Raw genomic sequence first — 23,851 nt, forward strand, 5'->3', positions numbered from 1 at the left:
CACTGGGTCCCAGCGCGACATCCAAGAAGGAAGAAGCTGCCTCTTAGCCTGTCTGCCCTACTCATGCTGTCAACTGACTGAGCAAGGCCCACTATATCATGGAGGACAATTCACTTTTTCCAGTCCACTGATGCCAGTGTTAATCTATCCTGAAATACCCTCACAGAAACATGAGAACCTCTGACCAAATGTCTGGACACCCCATGGCCTTGGAAGACTGACACACAGAATTAACCAGCACAGGGACCACCCAGGTAGTTTGAGTTAAAGCTTCAAACTTCCATGAACATCAGCCTATGCTTATTAATTCTCAGGCGAGCCCCACCCCCAAACCTAGGCGCAGTACCAGAGGTCAAGGCAAGTCGCTTTCCTGAGGCCCTCCGGATTGGGGCAGGGTCTCTGCCTTACCCTGACACTGCTAGAAGCACCCTCCGGGGTTCCCGGTTAGGCTGTCGCTGGGTGGGGCCCGGCTTTGGTGTCTGTTCCCTCTGCCCTGTGAACCATGAACACGAAAGGTCAACTTTGAGTAAGAAGCTCAGCTCTCTGTTAACCTGTCCCCCCAATTTTGTGTGGCTTTACTGCTCAGCGTATAATCACCTTTTCTCTAGCTCCAAGGAACATTGTTAAATGTCTTCTGCACGCCACCCAACAACCTTGTTCAGTGAGGAGAGCTTCGTGGGTCTGCTCCCTCACACTCCTGCTCCTAATCCATGTCCTGGAGAGAGCGGCAGCTTGGGATCGGCCCTGGGTATGTTCTGAAAGCACAACCCCCAGGATTCCCTATACCGGATGTGGGTGTGACAGAGAGAGGAGTCAAGAGTCCCCAGAAGGTTTTTTAATTGCTTGAAAAATGAGAAAACAGAGCTGCAATCAACTGAGACTAGTAAGGCCACGGGGGAAGACGGGGAGTTTGGTCTGAACACAGTGAACATTCATTAGTCGCTGAGGTGCAGATGCCAAAAACAGCTGGATCCAGAAGTCCAGGAAGGTCTGGGCTGAACACAAGTCTGGTGGAAATTGGTCCCTGCTTCGTATCAGTGAGATGTCAGGCGTCGCATGCCTCTATGCCCACTCAGCACTGCAACAGGGGCAGGAAATGCGGCTCCACAGCTACAAGGGCGAGCATAACACTGTCTGTAGCAGTTACATAACATGTGGTCACCAGCCCAATACACTCTGTCCTCGTCAGCTATTTGCTAGAGTTCTATGCCAGTTCTGTGGCTTAAGAAGAATGTGAAGAATTTGGGCCAAGCCTGGGAAAAAGCCAGCCACGTAGATGAATAAGAGAAGAAAAACAAAACACAAAGGTTAGCAGGAGTGAGAGGATCTGATCAAGGATGATGAACAGCTGGTCCCAAAGACTGGATCACAGAGGTCTCTAGGCAAAGCAAGATACAGGGAAATAAGCTTCCACTGCAGCACGAATACGCAGATTAGAAAGAAGATGGAAAATTAACACCTATTTGACACCTACTATTATCAGGTATTAAGACTTGGAGGTAGAAATTCCCACTTTACAGATCAGAAAAGGAGGATTCTAAAAGGTTAGTTAAGTGTAAAGTGGTCATTCAAATCTGAGTTTAATGAGTTCTTTAAATACATTAAACTTGTGTTCTTTACATACATTAAACTTGTGTTCTTTACATACATCAAATTTCCTACTCGGGGAAATGGAGAAAGCAGGAATTCACTGTGAGGGGTAACAAGATCTTTTCTTCCAGATCTTTTAAAAATTAAAAGAGATTCTTATTAAACTAGTATATTTCATCAAATCCATCTACCTAAAAGCAACCAGTGTTCAAATTCTCTCCTGGTCCTAAGCAGTCATGACTGCCCAGATCCTGCAAATGCCAGCACCAGTGCCAAGGAGCACACAGTATTTTTCAGGAAAATATTTTTGTTCCTATTTCCCTATTCTATGATAAAATACATATTCACTTTCCTAAAACACATACAAATTTTGGACCAAACTTAAAATTAAAGTAATTGCATATATAACTAGCAGTCAAACAACCTGGGCCTGAGGCCTTGTTTCATAGCATGAACAATTGTAAGACACCAAGTAAGAGGATCCTGCAATGGGTTTGTGGGATTTGGGCTACACTCACTGTCTTCAAAGAAGGAGTAATTATCTTATCTTCATGGATAAGAAAGCCTGTGATGCCCTGGAAGCAGAAAGTTGCATTCAGACAACTTAACAACCCGCCCATCCGCTCTGTGACTCAGTTGAATATGGGAAAGCCCCACCACATCAAAGAGCACAATCTCCAATGAGTGTCAGGGTCCAGCACTCTTGGGTTGCTTTCTGCTGACAGAGCTGAGTGAATGAGGATGATCATGATTTTCACTCACCCCAGGAACATTTCTTGAACAGCACGGCTAGAAAGTTTGCCTATGCTCTTTTTCTGAGGAAGGGAACAGCTCAATGAAGGCTGCTGAGGGATCGTTGGCAGCAAGGCAGCCTGAACAGACTCGGCAGTGTTTCAGGGCAGCTGCCCCTGCAAAGCCAAGCAAAGCCTGAGCCATCGCCCGGAACAAAGGGTTCCGTCCAGAGGCACTGCCTGCTGAAGAGTCCAGTGGCAGGGTGAGTGGTCAGGGCTGAGGTAGGTAGTCCGAACTCAGACCCCACTCAGAGGCAGACTGTTTGCCCAGTGTGTGCAAGGCCCTGGGCTCTATCTTCAGCACTGCCAAAACCAAACCAAAACAAAACAGACAAAAACCAGCAAGAAACTCTGGCTCTGTGTGTCTTGGCCTCTCACCTGCGAAACAGAAACAGCCTTGAAGTGGCCAGACAGGAAGCACACATGATGATGGAATTCACTTACAGCTGTGACAGGAGCTAAGCTGGGTCTCCTCATCCAATGGCTCCCTCCTCTTGCCAACACTCTGCCTGCATGAGCCCCAGAAACTCCCTCCGACTCCATGATTCCCAAGAGGAAAAGCTGTTTGATTGAGTATTTAACCCAAGGGTGGAATGTTATCACGGAGTACAAACTTAGCCCCTGGACCTGCCCTTAAAATGTGGAACGTCTGGGGGTTTGCCCCACTTGTGAGCTAACAAGGGACCTGTGATAGTTTGATGTAGAAAACATACTGGCAGTTTGATACTGGCAGAAAACATAACATTTTTTTTTTGAGGTACTAAGGATTGAACCTGAACCCAGGACCTTCACACTTAGCTACATGCCTAGCACTTCTTAAAGATTTTACTTATTTAGTTTTAAATTTTTTTTTTTTTTTGAGATGGGCCCTTGCTAAGTTGCCAAGGCTGGGCTCACCCTGGTGATCCCCTGCCTCGGCTCCCAGAGTGCTGGGATTATAGGTGTGTGCCACTATGCTGACAAGACACTGATTCTTAAGTCTGAGACAAAGCACTTTCTACCCACAGCCATGCCAGAGTTATCACAGAGCACGTGTGCTGGTTCAACACCCAGTGCCACAGATCCACAGAGGCTAGGGACTGCTTCACAGCAGAGGATGCCACAGCCAGGGCAGCCAAATCCCTTAGCATGAGTGGACAGTCTGCTGGCCTGACCTAGAAGGCCTGCCCTGTGCCCTAGGAGGAAACATTATCTCATAGCTCAGTGCAAAGGCCCTGGATTCAAGCCCCACGATGACAAGAAAAGAAAAAAAAAGTTTCTAAAATCCATATTTTGCCCTGGAGGAAGACAGTAATTCTACCCACTCAATGTTTACTCTACATACATTCCTGAAAAGATAGCTGGAAACCAAGGAGGGCTGTCTGTCAGCTTGAGGAACATGAAGACATGGGAGAGACCTCTGTGTCTTTATGACATCTGAAAAAGCGAGGATGTGTCCGCTGGTCTTTGGGTTGGAAGACTCAATGTGGTTTAAATTTCACTTCTCCCGTAACTGAACTGTTGATTCAACACAATACCAATAAGAACTCCAATGGGAGAGTTTTGGTAGAAAGTGAGGAGTTAATTGTCAAATTCATATGAAAAGAGAAAGGGCTTAAAAATAGCCAAAACTTAACTTGGATAAAAATGAACAAATCTGCCTCTTTAGAACCAGATTCAAGTAAACCAAATGTAAAAATCAATAAATAGAAGAGTAGCCCAATAAAAAATTAACAAATCTGGAGAAGTCATGCTTCCTGACTTAAGGTTTATTACAAAGCCATCAAGACTTATTGTACAAAATTGGATCAGCAGAACGGAATAGGCCCCCAAAATATCCGCTGATGCTCAACACGGAAGTAAAGACAGTTCATGAGAGAGGAGTTTCAAACCAGTGGTGCTGAGCAAGCAGAAGCTTTATGCCAAAGAAGCCAAAAGACACCTCTCACCACTAGCCAATGTCAAATCAGAGGGATCGTGTACCTAACTGTAAAATGAAAAACTATTAATCTGTCAGGAGAAAACACATCAGAAGACCTGAGACTTTGATTTGGGCAAGGATTTCTACACCAAAAACATGACTTGTACAAGAAAAAGTGATAAACTTTACCAAAAATCAAGATCTGCTTTTCAAAAGATGTTCTTAAGAAAACGAAAGACAAGCCACAAAGTGGGGGAGGGTAATTCTTCCCATGCACCTGATAATGGACTCATGCACAGAGCACAAGAACCGTGGGTGGTCCATAACAAGAAGTAACTCAATACTGCTGAAGTAGCAAACAGTAAGAACAACACATCATCAAAGACCGGGAGGGCAGAGAGCCACACGACAGCTGCCCAGCACCATCAATGACACGAAGGCACAAACTGAACAATGGTGCGGTGCCCTCCTTCTTTACTGGAATGTCTACGACCAAACACAACAACCAGAGCAAGCGCTGGCGAGGATATGCCGTGACTCGACGCTAATGCACACTTGAGCCCAACCTGCAGCTTAACAAGACGCTGTCTCAAACCAGAATAAAAAGGGCTGGAAGTGGAGCTCAGTGGTAGAGGGCTTGCCTAGCACATGGGAGGCCCTGGGCTCCATATGCAGCATCACTCCTAGGCCATTCCACTCCTCAGTATTTGCCCAAGACAAATGAAAGCACATGTTCATACTGAGACCTGCACAAGAATGCTCCAAGCAGCTGTATCTGTGACTGTCCCTTGCTAGAGACAACTTAAATGCCCAGCAATGGCAGCTGAATAAATATACATCAATCGGGCTCCATCACATGGTGAAATACTATTTAACAATAAGAAGTAATGAACTCTCGATAAACACACCACCACCGGTGGATATCAGAATAATTACACTGAGGGAAAGAAGCTAGGCAACAAAGAATACCAACTATATAGCTTTATTTATTTAAAACTGTAAAAAATAAAAACTAAACTACAGTGCAGAATGGCGGTAAGTGGCTCTCTAGAAAGCAGGAAGCAGAGGGCAAAAAGGGAGGGCCAGAGAGGATACAAAATAACTTTCTGGGGTGCTGGGTTTGTTCATTACCTTGACTCTTGTAATGATTTTACAGGTAGATATTTATATCAAAACTTACCAAATGTTCATTTTTAAATATAAGGTAGTAGAAAAATAAGCATTCAGTAGAATTGAAGCTTAAAAAAGGATCTGGCATTATGAAAGCACAAGGAAAGTCAATGTTTTTGCATACTTAAAGAAAATGTACAAGATATCCATTAAATACAGTGTTAAAATTATAGTGAAACTGTAATAAAACTTTAGGTTAACTGGTAGTAAGGGCATGGGAAAAGAAGCCATAAGAAGTAGATTTTTATTTTCAAGACTTTTTTTTGTGGTGCTGGGGACCGATCCAGGGCTCACTCATACGTGGGCAAGTGCTCTACCCCAGAGCCAGCCCCTTAGCCCTAAAGAAGATTTCAGTGCATATGTACACACACACACACACATGGAAAGCACCGGAGCTGTAACGGCACTCCGATTTCACCCAAATCCTTCACAAAAGGACCCCTTCCACATACTCCAGACACAGCACTGTTCTGTTCAAAGAATGTGCAGGCTGATGATGGTTTATAAAATAATCTTCTTTCCATCATACTCACCAGCAAACCACGACTAAGGTGAAAGCAATACCTGAGAAACACTCAGGGTCTACTTAGCATACCAATGAATTTCCTGAAGTCAGGAATTTTTTTTTTTTTTTTGGTACCGGGGATCGAACTCGGGACCTCGCGATTTCAAGGCAGGTGGCCGAACCACTGAGCTAAATCCCCAGTCCTGAAGTTGCTTTTAAATAACTAATATATAACATTCCCCTCCCTTCCCTCTTCCCTCCTCCTTCTCCCCCCACCCCTTCTTATGGGAATTAAACTCAGAGCCCTTGAACTTGGCTGTATCTCCGGCCCTTTTTATTTTGAGATAAGACCTGGCTAAGTTTCCCAGGCGGGTCTCAAACTTGCAATCCTCCTGCCTCAGCCTCCCAAGTAACTAGGATTACAGCTACCACCATGTGCCACAATGCCTAGCAGAAATAACATCGAGATTATCGCTCCTGATTTTTAATCCATTAACACTTCCTCCTGCTGCAGAAGCACAGCACACAACTGTACAAGAAGTATGCAGATAACACCGCTTACCACTCAAAAGCCACCACAGCAAAGGGATGAATCCAGGGCTCTCACTGATGTATTTTAAGCCTTTCAAATTGATGCTCACATTGTACAGGGACATCAGCATTAACCTGAAATGCAAAACAAAATGGTGTTGACGTGCTGACCCTTCCTAACTCCATCTCCTTCTCCAGAGGACCTGAAGGCTTCTAGAGGCTTCCTCCCACCTCAGATGTCCAAAGGAAGAGGGCGTACAGTAAGTGGAAGCCATGTGCAGTGATCTTTGTCCACATGAAGCCACAGAGTATGGGAAACTTCAGCAATGACATCACAGACCCCCTTTTACGGACTCACATAACGAGGACATGCAGGCAGCGAGGGTCCCAGGGAAACGGCACACACTGCTCACCTCCTTGGTACCAGGCCTGCATATGTACAGGAGTTCCTCTGCTCCTAAGTGTACCACACTCTCTGAGTTCAACACAGCCATCTGATGTCTAATGGTACCTTTTATTCAGTGAGCGTGACACGTGACATCAGGCAGCCAGGTCCAGCCTTACAAGGTTACTTAATCCACAACACGAGGGGTATGGACGATCATGACCCCCACCACCCCAAACAGCCAACAAAGCTGTCTCCTTAGTGACACAGGAGTGTGCAGTGTCTCAGGAACTGAATCACAACTCGAAACAGTATCCAATAGAAGCCAGAAACTACAGGACTCTGGCTTCTGAAAATGCTGCAGAATACCAAGACTTCAGTACCAAAGAGCCCAGATCCCTCACACTGCAAAGCAACATAAAAGGGTAGACAAGTATTTCTCAAAAGCTTCAAAATAACCAACAGGCTTATAAGAAACGAAGGGAAACGTCTCTGATCAAGAACGATGTGGGAGGTGAGTACAAAATAGGTTCCAGAAGCCCGGAACTTCAGTTATAGTGTCTTTGTGCAAGAGGACAGAAAGAAAAGCTTCAGACAGACACAGACAGGCATTCAGATCACAGGCCCTGCGGACAACCAGGAAAGGGTCAGCGTTCAAGCGTGGCACGAATATACACTGCCAGTGGGCCTGGAAACCCGTACGCTAAGAACCGTAATAGAAAGCAGCCCTGGGATGGCGCTCCCCCAGCCTCCTGGACACTACAGGATGGGGTCCTCCACCTAGTCTGCAGAGTCCTCATCACTGCAGCAGTAACAGAATTGAGTTCCCAATGCACGAAACGCACCAAGACCGTACCAGTAACACCCAGCAGAAGGAATCGCCGACAGGGCCAGAGCCCAAGAAGTTCTCAGGTACCAGAAGCAGCAGCTACAGAACAGAAACAGTGTGTTTATTAAGTGAATACATGCTTAAAAGAAATTAAAACACCATCAAAAAGTTAGGGCTACTATTACGAATAACCGGGCAATTATAAAATAACAACTTATAAAAATGAAAACTGTAATACTCAAGTTAAAATGCAAGGTAAATGAACACATGAGAAAGGAGAAATAGTAAACTGAAAATAGGAAAGAAAGAAAAATGGATGAGAGAGGTTAGAGTGAGAAAGTCCAACATGTGTCCAATTAGGCCCCACAAAGTAAAAGCAGAAAGAATGGTGGAGGAAAGTGTTTCAAAATCATAATGGCTAAGACTTTTCCAGAATGTGGAAATAAATAAAACCCTTCAGATTCAGGAGTCACAAAAAGATCTCAAGAAATACAAAAATACAAGTCTACACATACTGCGATCTAATTCTACACCAAAGAGAAAGGTTTTAGAACAACCAGAGAAAAAGACATAAGGGGGGGCCACAATGAAAACGGGGCTCTCAGGAACACAGACAGGAGCCCAAAGGTAGGGAGAAGAGGTTTAATTTAGCTCATGTTTTCAGGGGATTCAGTCCACGGTCAGCAGGCTCCAAGGGAAACATCATGGTGAAGCAAAGTTGCTGAGTTCAGGGTGGCAAGGAAGCAGGGCAGAGAAGCAGCACCAGAAAGGAGGGGGCAGGGACCAGACACACTCCCAAGGCCACCTCTCCATGACCCATCAGACATGCCCAGAAGAGTGCTTCACCAATCCCCCAGGCGAATCTCAAAGTCAACCAAGCTGATTCTGCATCCTACCCACCATATATTCAATAGTTTTTAAAAATTAAAAGTAATGACAAAACTCAACAATAAGTATTATATCTGGTGGGGTTTTTGTTTGTTTATTTTTTTAATTTGAGAGAGGATCTCACTAAGTCACTAAGTTGTCCAGGCTGGGCTCAAACTTGTAATCATCTGCCTCACCCTCGCTGAGTGCCAGGACTACAGGCGTGTTCCGCCATGCCTGACTACATCAAAATTCTGAATACGGATGGAATCGGTAACAGTGCCATGCCAAGACACACTGGAGCCTGGAGCAAGAGTAAATCACTAATAATGATTCAGTCCATTAATAAGGCACTTATAATGAAGTAAATGATGATACATTCATACACGAGTTTTGCAAAAGAACTTTGATGATAGTCTTCTGCTAAAACGTCTAGTTTTCCCATGTCACTGGCTAGTGTGGGTTCTAAGCTGTGTTTAAGATGAAAACAGTTTGGGCCGGGGATTTAGCTCAGTGGTTCTGCCACCTGCCTCGCAAGCACAAGGTCCCAAGTTTGATCCCCTGTACCAAAAATAATAATAAGAAGAAGAAGAAGATGGAAACAGTTTATCATGAAAGAAATCCAGCTGGCTTCCTTGTAAGTGGCCCAGCCCTAGAAAGAGACAGCTAAGCTGTCTCCACAGAGGGCCTCAGGAAGGTCCAGCAAAGCTGGCCACTCCACAGTCGGGCCCTAACAACATGGGGTCCCAAAGGAAAATCATTAATTATTCATTATTTTTTCTTCAGGAATGTGTGGGGTCTCCAGACTGAGCGGAGTTCAGTTATTGCACATGCAGGCAAGTTTGGAAGGGTCAACTCTTGGTCATATTTGTCACCATCTCTGTTTATACCAGTCTCATCCAACTTGCCCTTGAATCTCACTTTCTTATCTCAAAGAATATGGCATCTTACTCAATTAACAGCCTGCTCTAATTTCCCCCATTTACTGCTTTTTTTTCTCTCGGTAGCAGAGACCAAACTCAGGACCTTGCGCTTGTGAGGCAGGCACAGCGCCACTGGGCTAAATCCCCAGCCCCCTCATTTATTGTTAAAAGCAGCAACAGCCTGCTCTTTTTCTTTCAGGCTGCTTTGTCACAGTCCTGCCTAATCGCTCCCTGGCTCACTTTCTCAAAGCAAGTTCCTTGACTTGTTTTTATCACCTTACAGCCTAGTACCCTAGCCTGGACACAGCAGGGACTCAGCTCATAAATTCGACGTGAACCAACACCTAAGGACTGAGAGCCTCAGCATTTTCAAAGTCAATGCCACTGGGATGACGAAGATAAAGCTATACCATCACCCTCAAGAACAGGGGTTCTCAGTCCTCAAGTTAGGATCCTCAGTTTCCAAGCAGGCTACACAGTGAGCCAAAGCAGAAGTCCTTTCAAGTTTCACTGACTGTGTTAGACTATTCCAAAGCTGCTCCCCAGTAACCTACTTGCTGCAGTACTGAGGTGTTACCGTTTTGGTCTAGCTGTCCCCTCAATGCTTCATGCGGTCAGAGGTGGCTGGCTCTAGAGTGTGTGATGCTGGAATTAAGGGCATCTGATTACTAAACCAGTCCACTGATTGGCTCGGCACCACCCTAATCCCTGGTAGTCTGGATAAGATAAAAGGGGCAGAAAGACGCTGCTAAGGTCCCTTGTTGCTTTTGCTACTGTATGGACGCCATGAACTGTCGCTCCTCTGTGACGCCCCTCTGCCATGTGCCACCCTGCCTTGGAGTCAGCCGATTATGGACTGAAACCTCTGCAAACTGAGCTAAATAAACCTTTTCCCCTCTAACTCTGGGTGTCAGTATTTTGTCTCAGCAATGAGAGAAAAGTAACTAACACACAAGTGCTGCTCAAGTGCAGTGCTCATGAGGAGAACTGGCACATGACTAATTTCTGAGGTCTTTAATCAGTATTCCAAGGAGGGAAAAGTCCTGCTTCAGATCACAAGTGCACACAGTTCCAAGTCCTGTGCTGTCCATGGCTGTTTTCATGCAGGCAGCAACAGCAAGACTGAGTCACCATAACAGAAGCCAGGGCCCACAAAGCCCCAAATATTTCCTATCTCATGCTTTACAGAAAGTTTGCCCACTTCCACTTCACAGCATGAAAACAGACAAATCATCTTCTGTAGATCTCAAAGGGAACACTACCATCTGGTGATAACTGTAATATGGGGCAAACCTCAGAAAATATGTCCCGTTGGAATTCTTCATCGACTGCCATAGTAGCAAAACAACTCACAAATTGACAACTTTGTTTAAAATTCCCTGTTTGGTTAAAATCCATCATCCTTAAAAAATTAACAGGGAACAACTGTAATTGTGACAAACACAACTGTCACCTGAGATCCCACATTTCCGTCAGGCCACACTCCCAGAAGACCACTGACTTCCAGTGACACAGCAGTTAGCAGAACACAAACCCAGAATGACTTTGCTTCTTGTGCAAACGCTTTCTAGATGGCATCTCAATTCCAACCAAAAATATGTACAGTATAAGTAACGTGTTGAGTTCCCAACTGGCAACTGTTGAGCCATAACAAACTGCCAGGAGGAGGGGGGAAGACATAGAAACACAGACACAGAAAGAACTAAGATGTGTTATGTCTATGCACCAACTCCCCAAGATGAATGTAATCAGCATGCGCTGTGAATGTGTACTAATAAAAATTAAAATTAAAACAAGACTTTAAAAAAAGAAATTGCCAGGGTCGGGAATTTAGCTCAGTGGCACCGCGCCTGCCTTGAAAGCGCAAGGTCTTGAGTTCGATCCCCAGTACCAAAAAAAGAGAAATTGTCATCCAATTCACTCCTGTAGTACTAGAGACGTTAAAAATAGAATCTGTTTTGCAAGACAGTGCACTTGAGATTCACTTTTTTTCCCAATGACAAGAAAGTAGGCAAATTCTGCTTTCCTATCAGATGTCATTTACAAGCGGTATCAAGTTTTAGCCACACGATGTTAACATCCATTGAACTGGTCTAATGTTAAGTTGTAAATTGACAGTGCTATGAATCTCAGTTTTCCTAAAGGGAATTTTAAGGTTTTTGCCCTATCTAGTTTGGTCATTTTATATATTTTTAAAGTCTTATTACTAATTAACTTACTTTTTCAGCCTTTTCAATAAGAAAAAGCCAAGTAACCTAATACACAAATGAGCAAAAAAGATAATCCCTCAATCCACCAAAGAAACTCATCCAAGGTTCCCAAACATGGAGAAGATTCTTGACTTCCAAAGTAGTCAGGGAAATATCTGCAAATGCATCCTGGATACCGCCTAGATCCTGCCTGTGCCAGGCGTGATGTGCATGAGCCCGGTGACCCACAGCTAGGGGGAGGGAAAGGACAGCATAGTGATGACAGGGAAGCTCCTGACACTTGTCAGGCCATCACTGAACAGAGAAGTAGAAATGCAAGGAAAGGAGGCGGGACAAGTCCACCATCCTTACCACCCCCTTAGCTGACTGATCCCATGGTGCACCCAGTTCTGCCCAGTGGTCATCTGCAGCACTCGGAAGGCTAACATACATGTGAGAAGTTGTAGTGAAGTAGGGAAGTGGAGATCCAAGAGTTACTCCGCTCCAGCTAGCAGCCAGCCTACTGGCATCACACAGCGCCTCAGAGGGCTCTCTGGGGTCAGCTGCTGTCCCTGGCCACTAGATGTTGGAAGTTTCTAGATTCAGAAAGTTAAGAGCATCTTCTAAAACAAATAAGGTAAACTAGGGCTAGCCAGAATTTATACAGCCTGGGAAGCCATGATACTGAACTAACTCACAGAGGCCAAGCTCCAACAATGTCCCGCTTAACACTCCTTGTGGTCCCATGGTGGAATCAAGTCTAACCCACACTGAGACACAGGGCCTGCAGAAACCTCAGGGGAAGCAGAGAGAAGAGGGTGTCCTGAGCTAACCTTCCTTCTGGGAAGATATATCCAGTCTTGGTAAGGCCAAGGCCACCCAAATTCCAGCAGGGCTGGCAAAGGGTCTGATGCAGGCTCTATGGCCCTGATGAAGGCCACCACAGTGCAAGAGGAGACAGAGGCCAAAGAGGGACTGGTGGTGAGGAGAACTTGAACATGCTGAGGCAAGAGGTGACAGCAAATGGAGCAAACTCCCAGTGCATAGTAGGCAAGGCGGTAGTGGGAGGACCACTCACACACACACAGGCACAGGCACCAACACGCCACATGTGCCTCTGACTGAAGGGAAGCAAACAGGGTGAGGTGAGGGGGACAGCTGTGGGAGGCAGAGTCAGCTCACACTGGCATGCTCCACTCCATGTGGCACTGGACACCGAGCAGAGGAATGCAGCAGAGTCAGGGCTCACCCAGAGTGTGCTCCAAGTCCGTCTGGACATGTGGAAAGAACAAGGCAGAACTGAATCAGGGTGCAGATGGGGCTTCAAGGGGTGCTGAGGATGAGCGAGAGGGTAAAATGACACGAGTGTGCACAGTAGGGAACCTTCTCAAGCATCACTCGGCAGCTCAGCTATAGGCAGGGAAAAGGGGGTGGTCAGGCTTGTGCTGGGTTAGACACACAGGGAAATGGGATCCAGCTGAGTAAAAGGCAGGAAGGCCAGGTTGACCGTGTGACTAGGAGGCAGGGCTAAGCAGCAGCAGGACTTGGCAGGTGCCTGGCTGACCACACCATGGCGATGAGCACCCCAAGGTGCAAGGTGAGACAGTGCCCCTGTGACAAAAAGAGCACCAGCCACTGAGCAGCCAACTGTCATAGTGGAGAGCACAGCAAACCTGGAGCTGAGAAAGGTCAGGACCTTGCAGTCAGATTGCTGGAGGAGAGGAACCCGTCCACAAGATGCTCCAAGTGCTGGAGATGGAGATAGAGAGGAGGGGCCGATGCCAGCAGTGAGTGATGGAAGGGAGGTGTCCTGATGTCAGAAAAGGACAAGAAGAGAATGGGTGCGCCTGAATTCTGAAGGAGGTTTAGCATGAGAGTAGGTGAGAAAAGGCAGCTAGGAGAAAGCTGGCCCCCACCTCTGAGTCCGAGGTACCAACTGCTAAAAATGTGTAAGCTTTGACTGCAGAACAGTAATGAAAGCAGAAGCCCCAGGGGAGTTAGAGTCAAGGCGGGAGAGGCCAAGAAGAGAGGCTTATTTATAGCACAGAAAAGGTCCTGTTCCCGAGGGCTCACGGCTGGGAGTCAGCAAGGAAGGCGCCAGCCAGGGGAGAGCACACCCCCTGCAGAGGAGGAGAGAGGCAGCCAGCCAGCCTTATCAGGAGGCAGCCAGCCTCTCTGGAGGGGAAGATGCCTCAGGCTGACACAACCTAAGATCGCAAGTGGGGTTGGAGGCCAACAGTCTGTATGGAAGCCGGGAGGGCTGCTGAGAAAGGATGACATGGCTCTGCAGGCAATTCCCCACCGAGTGCAACTGACAGGAGCTCACTAGGACCAAAAGGCACAAAACTCCAAAGATGAACCAGAGAGGCTGGCAGAGCCCCAGCCCTCCCACAAAGCCTCACCTTGAAGCTAGAGGAGGGGATTAGCTGGCCTATAACACTGACCTTGTACAAACCACAGAAGCAAAGGTGGCAACAGATTAACTTCCAAACAAAGAACTCCAGTGCAGCACTGAGAAAACCAAGCAAAACAGGAAATAGACAAAGATTGGGTAACTCACAGGGAAAGCCTAGCGGCACAAACATGTGAAGAGTCTCATCCTTGCTGGTATTCCAAATCTGGAAGGAAGGAAGTGGACAGATGGATGACTGACAGCTAGATGGACAGACACACAGATCACATAATGTCCTTTCTAGGAATACGATAATGAAATGCTGACAGGGGTGCAGGAAATACAGAGCACCGGCACAGTGCAGTAAGTGCAGTATCTTATAAACTCCATGTCCCACTTCTCAAATAATCCACTCCTGGAGTATTCACACAGGTTAGCAAGGAAGATTTGCCAAGAATGTTCACCATAGCATTGTATTTGTAGAGGGAAATCCGAAAAGAACCTAAATGCCCATCAGTCAAGGAAAGGATGAGCCACATGTTACATCTACTTTGACGTGAGATACTTAAATTAACTAGATGGACAATCTGTAAAACTTTACCCCACCAAAACTATACACACCTGTTATACTACAGCATGTATATTATTCCTGTACATAGATGAGTTAGCACAAAACACTAAAACAGACTGGAGGACCGGGGATTTAGCTCAGTGGTTTTGCCACTTGCTGTAAAAGTGCAAGGACCTGAGTTCGATCCCTGGTACCAAAAACAAAAACAAAAACAAAAACAAAACAAAACAAAACAAAAAGACTGGAGCCTGGTCCACATAGGATAGAATAAGCACACCCCCCTACTCATTTCTACGGAACGCAGCCACAGATTTTGAACAGAATACAGGAAGCAGGTACTCAAGGTATGTGAAAAGAAAAAGTAGCCAGAAGACTGAAGGACAGCAGGATCTGAAGGACACCAACTAGAGGCTGCCCTTGGCCTGGACACAGGAGCCCCAATCCAGCAGCTGCACTGCCTGTCATGGAGGGCACCAGAAGGTCCAGGTCCAAGCCTGAAGACAGGGAAGGGGGTCTGCAGGCAGCACTGTGGTGGCAGTGGAGCCGAAGGCAACTCAGACTCTGTGGGAGAGGACGCTTCCCTGCCCTGAAGGATCTGAGGGCCTCTGAAGTCTCCTGCTGGATGGGCTGTGGGCAGTTAGTGGAAGCAGCAGCAGCAGCACAGCAGGGCACACTAAGCTCCAGCTTTCCAGGGGCTGTTGCAAAGGGGAACCCTGGGGAGCTACAGAGCACCAAGTACTGAGGAGGGTCAGGGTCTCCGGAAAGTGGCCCCACAGCGTTATAAACTCCCTGCCCACCTAGGTGTGCCGCACCTCAAGCACTCAGAGGTAGGGAGAGGGGCACCCACATCCCATACGGGCCCCTGGGGGCTCACAAGAGAGAGGTGGGCAGATCCAAGGAGCTGGAAATGTGTTTTTAGCTTTGTTTTGGTGCTGTAACTTGGACAAAGGAGGGAATTTACACTGAAAAGGCTTTCACTAGAACTTGTGACCCAAACCCAACAAGGCTGACTATATTTTCCAACAGATTTAAACAAGACCAATGCTCAGGGTGAACCCCAAATTACTCAGCATACAAATAAATAATGAAAATTTCAACTCACACAGGAAAAGACAGGAAACACAAAGGTCTGCCCAATACAGATGCTGGAAGTACTTGGCACAGATTTTTAAAAAGGTTCTATTGAAAACAACACAAAACAACGGTGCTCCAACAAGTAACGGCCCATAATTGGAATGGATGGTGTGACAGGAAGAACCTTAAACAGCCCCCAAGATTTCCTGTCCTGGAGCTGGGGATGTAACTCGGTGCTAGAGCACTTGCCTAGCATGCACGAGGCTCTGAGTTCAATGTCCAGAACTGGAAAAAAATACTGCTTAATTCAAGAACTATAAATATATCACACCCTTATGTTAAAGCACCTGGCTGGGGGACTCTGCAGGTGTAATTAAAGTTACTGATCAGCAGACTGCATTAATTAAAAGGGTTTAACCAGGTTTGCCTAATCTAAACACACAGCCCATGAAAAGCAGTGTCACCTGAAGAGGAAGCAGAAGAGGGAGCTGGAGACTACAAGTGTACAAAGCCCTGAGCGAGCTACTGGCCTGAAGATGCAGCCCCATAGGAAGGATGCCATCAGCCAGCATGGGAGTCAGCCAGTGCCCTGAAAGCACCTGGAAGCAGGTTCTGCCCAGGAGCCTCTAGGAAGAGCCCAGAGGGCACCACCGTGATTTTGGCCTTGGAAACCCCCCAGGCAGAGAACCCAATCAAGCCCACAAGACTTATGACCTACACACTGTGAGATAATAAATGGGTGTGCTTTATTCACTGGTTTGTCATAATCTGTTACATAATAATACCAAATAAATACAGTAAGTCTCTGACTTAGGAATGAGTCCTGTTCTGGGAGAATTGATTGTAAGTTGGATTTGTTCGGAAGCCAACAAAGTCTTATACAGTACACCTGAGAAAGTTCACAACTCAAATGTTTGTAAGTCGGACACTTACTGTACAGATTTGGGTACCTGTAAGTGGGGTACTGCTGTAACAAATACCTATCAATGTTCATTTTGGGAAATTAATATAATCCTGAAGTGTTACATGATAGCATTTGGGACTCACTGATTTCTCTAGGGTGAGAACATTCCTTTCCTTATTTTTCTAAAATGCTACTTAAGAGACAGCATACCCCTTAAACGCTCTAGGCAATTTATTTTTTCTATTTTTTTAGAACTATTGTCAAACCAACTGTTGTTTACTTGAAGAGAGGCCCCATCAGCTTATTCCAAGTAATATGCACACTGACGAAGGTGTTAGCTGCTATCCACCTACACTTTGAGTTTGGTGCACTGTCCTGGCTTCAAGTCCCCCAGAAGCTGCAACATGGTGTCCAAGAGCACCCGACTGGAACTGACCAGGAACTCCCGGCCACAGGCTATGGCAGCAACATCTGCAACAACAGAGATGAGAGAGCGTCAGGATCACAAGTGCTTTGGAATCTGGAAAACTCTGTCCCGGACCAAGCACCTGTTCCTGTTCTTCTCCTGAAAGACCCAAGGAAAACAGACGCCAAGGCACTGACAGTGGTGTTGTTCCTGAGCTGCCACTCCAGCACGAGGACTTGACAGCCTCGAGAGTTACTAATGGAGGCGAAGGGCCTGTTTGAGAGCAAAGCCTCCACCAGGAACAGAGCAGGGCGCTCCCTGCCTGCAGCACCATGCAGAGCACCAGACCAGAAGCCGGTGGTCACAGGAAAGGTCAGGTGACGGACGGCCTTACCTGGCTCGGAGCACGCCGAAATGCATTTGCTGTCCAGCCAGTATTTGCTGGTGACTTGCAACCATGACATAAAACTGAAATCACAGGCCATCAAAGAGTATGAAAACTGACTCTGAAACCACCTTTTTTTCTAAATGTTTGGTCGTACTGTGATCAGCAAGTACACATCTTCCTACATGAGGTCTGCAAACCAGCCTGGAAACCACAGCAGCCACTGCTCAGCCGCAGCTCAGCTGGTTCCAGTCAGCATTCCCTAAAACCTGTCTGTGTACCTCAGTGACCCAAGGACACGGATGTGCCTGTAAGTGTTCTCTTCAGTCGGGACTATCAACAAAGTGATCCAAAATCACTATAAACTCCATGTAAATAAACAAGACGAGGGAGAAGTGGGGCAGGGCAGCAGCATCTTAGTCTTTTCTCTGACTTTAATGGAAACACTTCCAAGAATCCACAGTTCAGTGTGATGGCTGATCCCTTTCTGGTACACATCATTTACCAGGTTAAGGAAGTTTTCTTCTATTTGTAATCTGCTGAGAACTATCAGAAGTGGAGGGGGAGTTGAGCATAGAGGCACATGCCTATAATCGCAGCACTCAGGAGGCTGAGGCAGAGAATTGCAAGTCTGAAGCCAGCCTGGACAACATAGTTAATTCAAGGTCAGCCTTGACCATGTAGTGAGACCCTGTCTCAAAAGACAGAAAGCAAAAACAGAAGGCGAATGTTAGTTACTTGTTCTGCCTTTGATTAACTGTGATCTGATTGCGGAATATAAAATTGCATTAGTGCTACCAGATTGACTTTATGAAATCAGATTCTTCACATTCCTATTTATTTTGTTTACTCGGGCTGAGAAGGACCAGGTGGGGTACATTAAAGTCTCCTAAACCTATTGGATTTTTCCTCATATCTACTTGTTTTTCCAGCATTTTGCCTCATAACTGAAGCTATGTCATTTGATACACAACTTCACGATAGCTGTAACTTTACTGAGGACAGGACCTTCCTTTTACACAAAATTACTTTCTCTGTTTAGTGAACTTTAAACTGATATTTATATTCTCCAGCAAATGACACACTCCAGTTTTACTAAGGGAAAAATAAAGAAAATAAACACACAATAGGGAAAACAGCATTCAGCTATGACAGCAGGCCACCTGGTGGCTGTTCCCCGGGATGCCCCCTCCAGGGACAGGCTTCCTACTGAGCCACGCCCCACACGCAGACTTGCAGTGTCCACTCTGCTGTGACTCTACTGTGACCAGCAGAACTGACACCGTGTGCCCAGCACTGAGCAGAAAGAAGCCTCACGAAGCACCACCTTGGTCTGCTGCCACTTGCTCTAGGAGCCCTGGGTCACCTGGGCTAGAAGAGCAAGGACAGAGGCAATGCCCTGAGACCAAGTGAGGTGAGAGGGACACTTACTAGTCCCCGGCTGTCCCGGCCCTCAGAAACTTTGAAGAACAGCAGCAAACCATCCTGCCAACCCCTGACCGAACTGCAGACTTGCAAGCAAAGTAAATATTGTTGTTTATTGCTGTCTGTTACCCAGAAACAGATAACATGAACAGTACTATTACATCACTGAAGTAAAAATAGCAAAAAATATATATTAAATATCACAGGAGGCAACAACTCCCAACACATTTACTGGCAAATGGAGCCCAATGTTATATATCCCAGTACTGCAACAGCAAATACTAACCCTGCATTTTACTGAATAGCAGTAACTAAAGCTCAAATACAGCATCTGTCCTACTGTCACAGCCAGTATCTGTCACCCTCTCAGAATTTATTCACATCTATTTTACATCATAGCTGGTATTTTAATTACTGATATTCAATCTGTCTGGGGTATTGGCGAGTCATTTAAAGCCTACAGAATGGATTTTGTTGCCATTCACCACAAGCTGACAAAGGACTGGTTTAATTTTCTGTTCAAATGTTTTTTTTCTAGGTTCATTCTCATTAAAATTGTTTACAGGTATTTCTAGAGCTTAGCATAGGAGTTAAATAGTTGAAGAAATGAATTTGGTAACAGTTATATATGCTGAGAAAGATATACAAATTCCTATGTAGAATGACCCTTTTGCTTTAGGTCGTAATAATTTTTCAGTGGTAAAAATCATAATAGAGTACTGGCATAATGATACACACATAGACCAACAGCAGGACTGGAGGTCTAGAAATAAACTTATATTCATGGTCAATTAATTTTCTTGTTGTGTGTAAATTAAAAACAAATTTATTTATTGTATGATTCTACTTCTATGAAGTCAAACTCATAGAGACAGAAAGTAGAGTGTTGTTTGCCCAGGGCTAACAGGGTAAGGGAAGCTATTTTTTTTTCTTCAGAAAACATTTACTAGTACATTTTAGATATATACGATAACATTCATCATAGGGAATTTGTACCAGTACATGATATATCTTGCATCTTTTTTTTCCCCCATCCCCCACCCCTATGTGCAAAAGCTTTGTTTCCATTTTTTCCTTCAATTTTCTCTCTCTTTTTTTTTTCTTGTCCCTTCTTTCTGGTCAATTAATTTTCAATGAAGGTGTCAAGACAATTCAATGGAGAAAAGATTACAAAGAACAATCTTTTCAACAAATGATGCTAAGAAAGCTAGTTATGAATATGCAAAGGCATGAAGTTGCAGTCCTACCTTACATCACATACAAAACTTAAAATATATCAAACACCTAAATGTTAAGAGCAAATATTATAAAATCTTTAGAATGAAATATAGGAGTAAATCTCTATGACCTTGAATTAGACAATGGTTTCTTTTTTTTCTTTTTTGGTACCAGGGATCGAACTCAGGACCTTGACCTTGCAAGACGTGGCACCACTGAGCTAAATCCCCAGCCCGACAATGGTTTCTTAAAGACATCAAAATCACAAACAACTGAAGAAAAATAAATTGTACATAATCAAAATTTAAAACTTTTGTGCTTCATAGAACACTACTGAGAAAGTGAAGACAACTCACAGAATGAAATATTTGTAAAACACATATCCAAAAATATTTGTAAAACACATATCCAAAGACTGGTATCTAGAATATGCAAAGAACTCAATAAAAAAAGACAACCCAACTCAAAAACAGGCAACAGTGGGTCAGAGATGTAGCTCAGTGGCACCGCGGCTGCCTGGCAAGTGCAAGGTCGTGAGTTTGATCCCCAGTATTGAGAAAAAAAAAGGCAACAGACCTGAACAGACGTTTCTCCAAAAGATACACACGAGTGGACAATAAACACACACAGTGTCTGCAACATAATTAGCCATCATGAGTCTATGGATCAAAATCACAATGAGATACCACTGTATGTCTACCAGGATGGCTATGTTCAAAGAAAAAAAAAGTTTCAGCAAGGATGTGGAAAACCCGGAGCCCTCATATACTACTTATGGGAATGTAAAATGGTGCAGCCACTGTAGAAAATAGACCGCTCAGCTCTTTAAGCCTGACTTCGGGCTGTCTGTTTTCTCAGAAGTGCCAACGGGCAGTACCAGCTGGCTGTGAAGCTGCCGGGTCAAGGCTGCAGAGCCTCTTTCCCTGCTCAGTGCCTCAGACGGCACTGCTCACTCTGCTACCCAGTCTAACGTGCTTCTGTGGGCAGACAGACAACCCAACAGATGATTCCGAGACAACACAGGAGGAAGCGGTGCCAACAGTGCTGGAACTGAAAACCAGCTCTCTACACATCCACCTCACTTTCAGGAGGTCCACAGACAGTCGTGAGAACCCTGACAATCCCTGATGATCTCTCTGGGGTCAGAGTGGCATGAGAACCAAATGGAAGCTCCAAGAACCAACTAACAACAACAATATGCCCCCGTGCCTAGAAAGACTCCCTTTTCAAAGACACAGAGAAAGTAGCCAGCAGGATGCAAGATGGTGGAGCCATCGTGGAGAACAGCCTGGCCGTTCCTCAACACGTTAGCTGCAGTTATCACAGGACCCTGCTACTCCACGCCCAGGTGTACACCCAAGAGAGCTGAAACACAGACTCCCACAGAAACGTGCACACGGGTATCCACAGTAGCATGATCTGCAACAGCCAAAGGCAGGAAGTCTTAGTGCCTATCCATGAACTCCTCTCTGCAGACTCAGACCATCTGACACCAGGGGACCTACAGGTCCAAGTTCAAAACGTGGCCCTCCTTCCTGCACAGGCAGACAGAACCATACAATTCCATGGCCGGGTCAGACCAGAATCATCCAGTGCCTGAGATTCTTCTCAGAAGATGAAACTAAACATCACATATGTGTGAAAACAGGGCTGGTCAGTGGCAGAAGCAGCGCTGGACACAGTGCCTCAAGTTCTATGCTGTCTTCGCTCTGCACCACACGCTGCTCTCCTGTGATGGCCTGAGTGCCTGGGGTTGTGGTGGCCAGGAGAAGGGATAGAAACTGACACAAAGGGGCTCCACTGGCAACTAGAAAGGTTCATGGAAGACAAAAGCAGACCCAGTCCTGCCCCCAAATTATCAACCATCATAAAGTAATATTGATGCTGCAATATTTACTGAATGTTATTTGAATGTAAAAACCAGAAATAAGAGGTAAAAAGTACAATTATGACTTTTAAATCATCCAGGAGCAGAAAAACTGTTTCAAAATCGGCTTTCCACTTGCAAGCTAAGCAAATTACTCTTTAAAGGACTGTAATAAAAATTTATCATCTTCTTTTCCATTTGTCACCATTATGGTGACTGTCAATTTGACTAGATTAAGAAACACCGAGCAAGTTAGTAAAGCAAGCTTCGAGGCGTGTCTGTGAGGGTGTTTTCAGAGATGATTGGCATGCAGTCTAGCAAATGAGGGAGAAGGCCAACCCCATTGTGGGTGGTGCCATCCAATAAGCTTGCAGCTGGATGGAATGATAGGGGAGAAAGAGGAGGTGAGCCTGCATTGAAAAGCTCCATTCTTCTCGAGCAGGTGTGTCTTTTGCTACTGCCATTGCCTGTGGACCTCAGACTCCAATCTGGCTCCTTCATCCTTCAATGTAGACTCACACCAGAAACTCTCCAGGACACACCCAGACCATCAGTCTTGGATTTGCAGAGCACCCTTGATCCCTTTTGTTTTGTGGCTTCCAGCCTCTCGAACTGAGCAGCTACAGGATCCAGTGGCTCTCAGCACATAGCCACAGCGGACTCTCCTGCCTCTGACAGGGCCTCTAATAAATCCTTCTGCCTAATTACATATTCTTTTTCTATCGGTTCTGTTCCTCCAGCAAACCTAAACCAACACACCACTCTTTATTTGCCCTCTTACCAACCCGATGAAAACCCCACTCCTATACTGAACAATACTTCCCTTTGCCACGTGCGCTCACCTGCCACAGTGCAGTAGGATGTTCACAATGTGTAAAGCTCTGGAAGGTGATTAGATCAACGGGGGGGTTTCTGGTGGACTGGGATTAGCAGGCAAGGCCCGGCTGGAGGAGGGCGGTCACTGAGGTGTAGCCTGGAAGGGTATATTCCCGTCCTGTGCTCCTCCCTCCTCTAGCGTTTCTCCAACCCTCTCTGCCTCCTGGCTGCAATGAGGTGAGCAGCCTTCCTCTACCATGCCCCTCCACCAAGACGTTCCTATTTGGGGCCAACCAAACAAACACCAAATCCTTTCCTTGTTTCAGTTGTGTATGTCAGGTAATCTGTCACAGAGACAAAGCCTGACTAATACATAAGGTCATTAGAGCAGGTTATTTCCATTCCACCATGCAGATAAGAACAAGCAGACTAACTGGACCTGAAATCCAGACCCTCTGTGCTACACTAGCCTATAAGAATAGGGACTCTTAGGGCCGGGATTTAGCTCAGTGGTTCTGGTGCCTGCCTTGCAAGCACAAGGTCTCAAGTTCGATCCCCAGTACCAAAAAAACAAAACAAAACCAAAAGAACAGTGACTCTGTCCAGCACTTGGGAGGCTGAGGCAGGAGGATTGTGAGTTCAAAGCTGGACTACACAGCAAGACTCTTGTCATTTAAAAAAAGAAAGCAAAAGAAGAGACTAGGGATGAGTAAGAATTTTGACTTCAGTTTTTGCTTAGGATGCAATAAGCTGGAAAGAGCTACTCCTTCTTCCCCTGGGCAAGGGGTGGATAATTTACAAAATCACAACTTTTCTTGAACACAGACAGCTGAGGCTGGCTATGGAGCAACTAAGATAAGAAGGGACGGGTACACATGCACCTGGGGCAGATGTGTGATGCCACACAAGTCAGCAAGAAAAATGCAGCTAAAACGCCTCACACATCACCAGGGCAGGGTCCCGCAGGGCTGACGGCAGAGAAGGGACAGGCGAGAAGAGGAGGGAGGAGGCGAGTGGGAGTTTCACACCCTAACTGCATCACACGGTGAGATGCATCCGTCATAACTTACAGTGGCAAACAGGTGCGAAACTCACTGCTAGGGTGAACACACT

At 45.7% G+C, this 23,851-nt stretch overlaps 1 protein-coding gene across 46 annotated transcripts in view; it reads right to left on the reverse strand.

The window, feature by feature from the left end:
• The window catches only part of Hsf2bp (heat shock transcription factor 2 binding protein), a 91,783-nt gene that overhangs the window by 40,115 nt on the left and 27,817 nt on the right, over window positions 1-23,851 (reverse strand). For 38 of the 46 annotated variants that reach the window (XM_021256291.2, XM_021256304.2, XM_021256307.2 and 35 more), the window contains 3 exons: window positions 16,975-17,092; window positions 7,729-7,800; window positions 6,519-6,622 (listed from right to left, as the gene is read on the reverse strand). The exons of 1 other annotated variant lie outside the window; for it this stretch is intronic. In XM_021256291.2, the coding sequence (XP_021111950.1) occupies window positions 6,519-6,622; window positions 7,729-7,800; window positions 16,975-17,092 (294 nt within the window). Of the gene's footprint in view, window positions 1-888; window positions 1,111-6,518; window positions 6,623-7,728; window positions 7,801-16,974; window positions 17,093-23,851 lie in introns of those variants that run through there. 7 more of the 46 variants (XM_087211840.1, XM_087211887.1, XM_087211870.1 and 4 more) reach the window with 4 other exon arrangements.

The sequence above is a fragment of the Heterocephalus glaber genome, unplaced genomic scaffold, assembly GCF_053883595.1.
Source record: "Heterocephalus glaber isolate CG9 unplaced genomic scaffold, H.glaber_assembly_v1.0 deba00000122, whole genome shotgun sequence".
NCBI lineage: Eukaryota > Metazoa > Chordata > Mammalia > Rodentia > Bathyergidae > Heterocephalus > Heterocephalus glaber.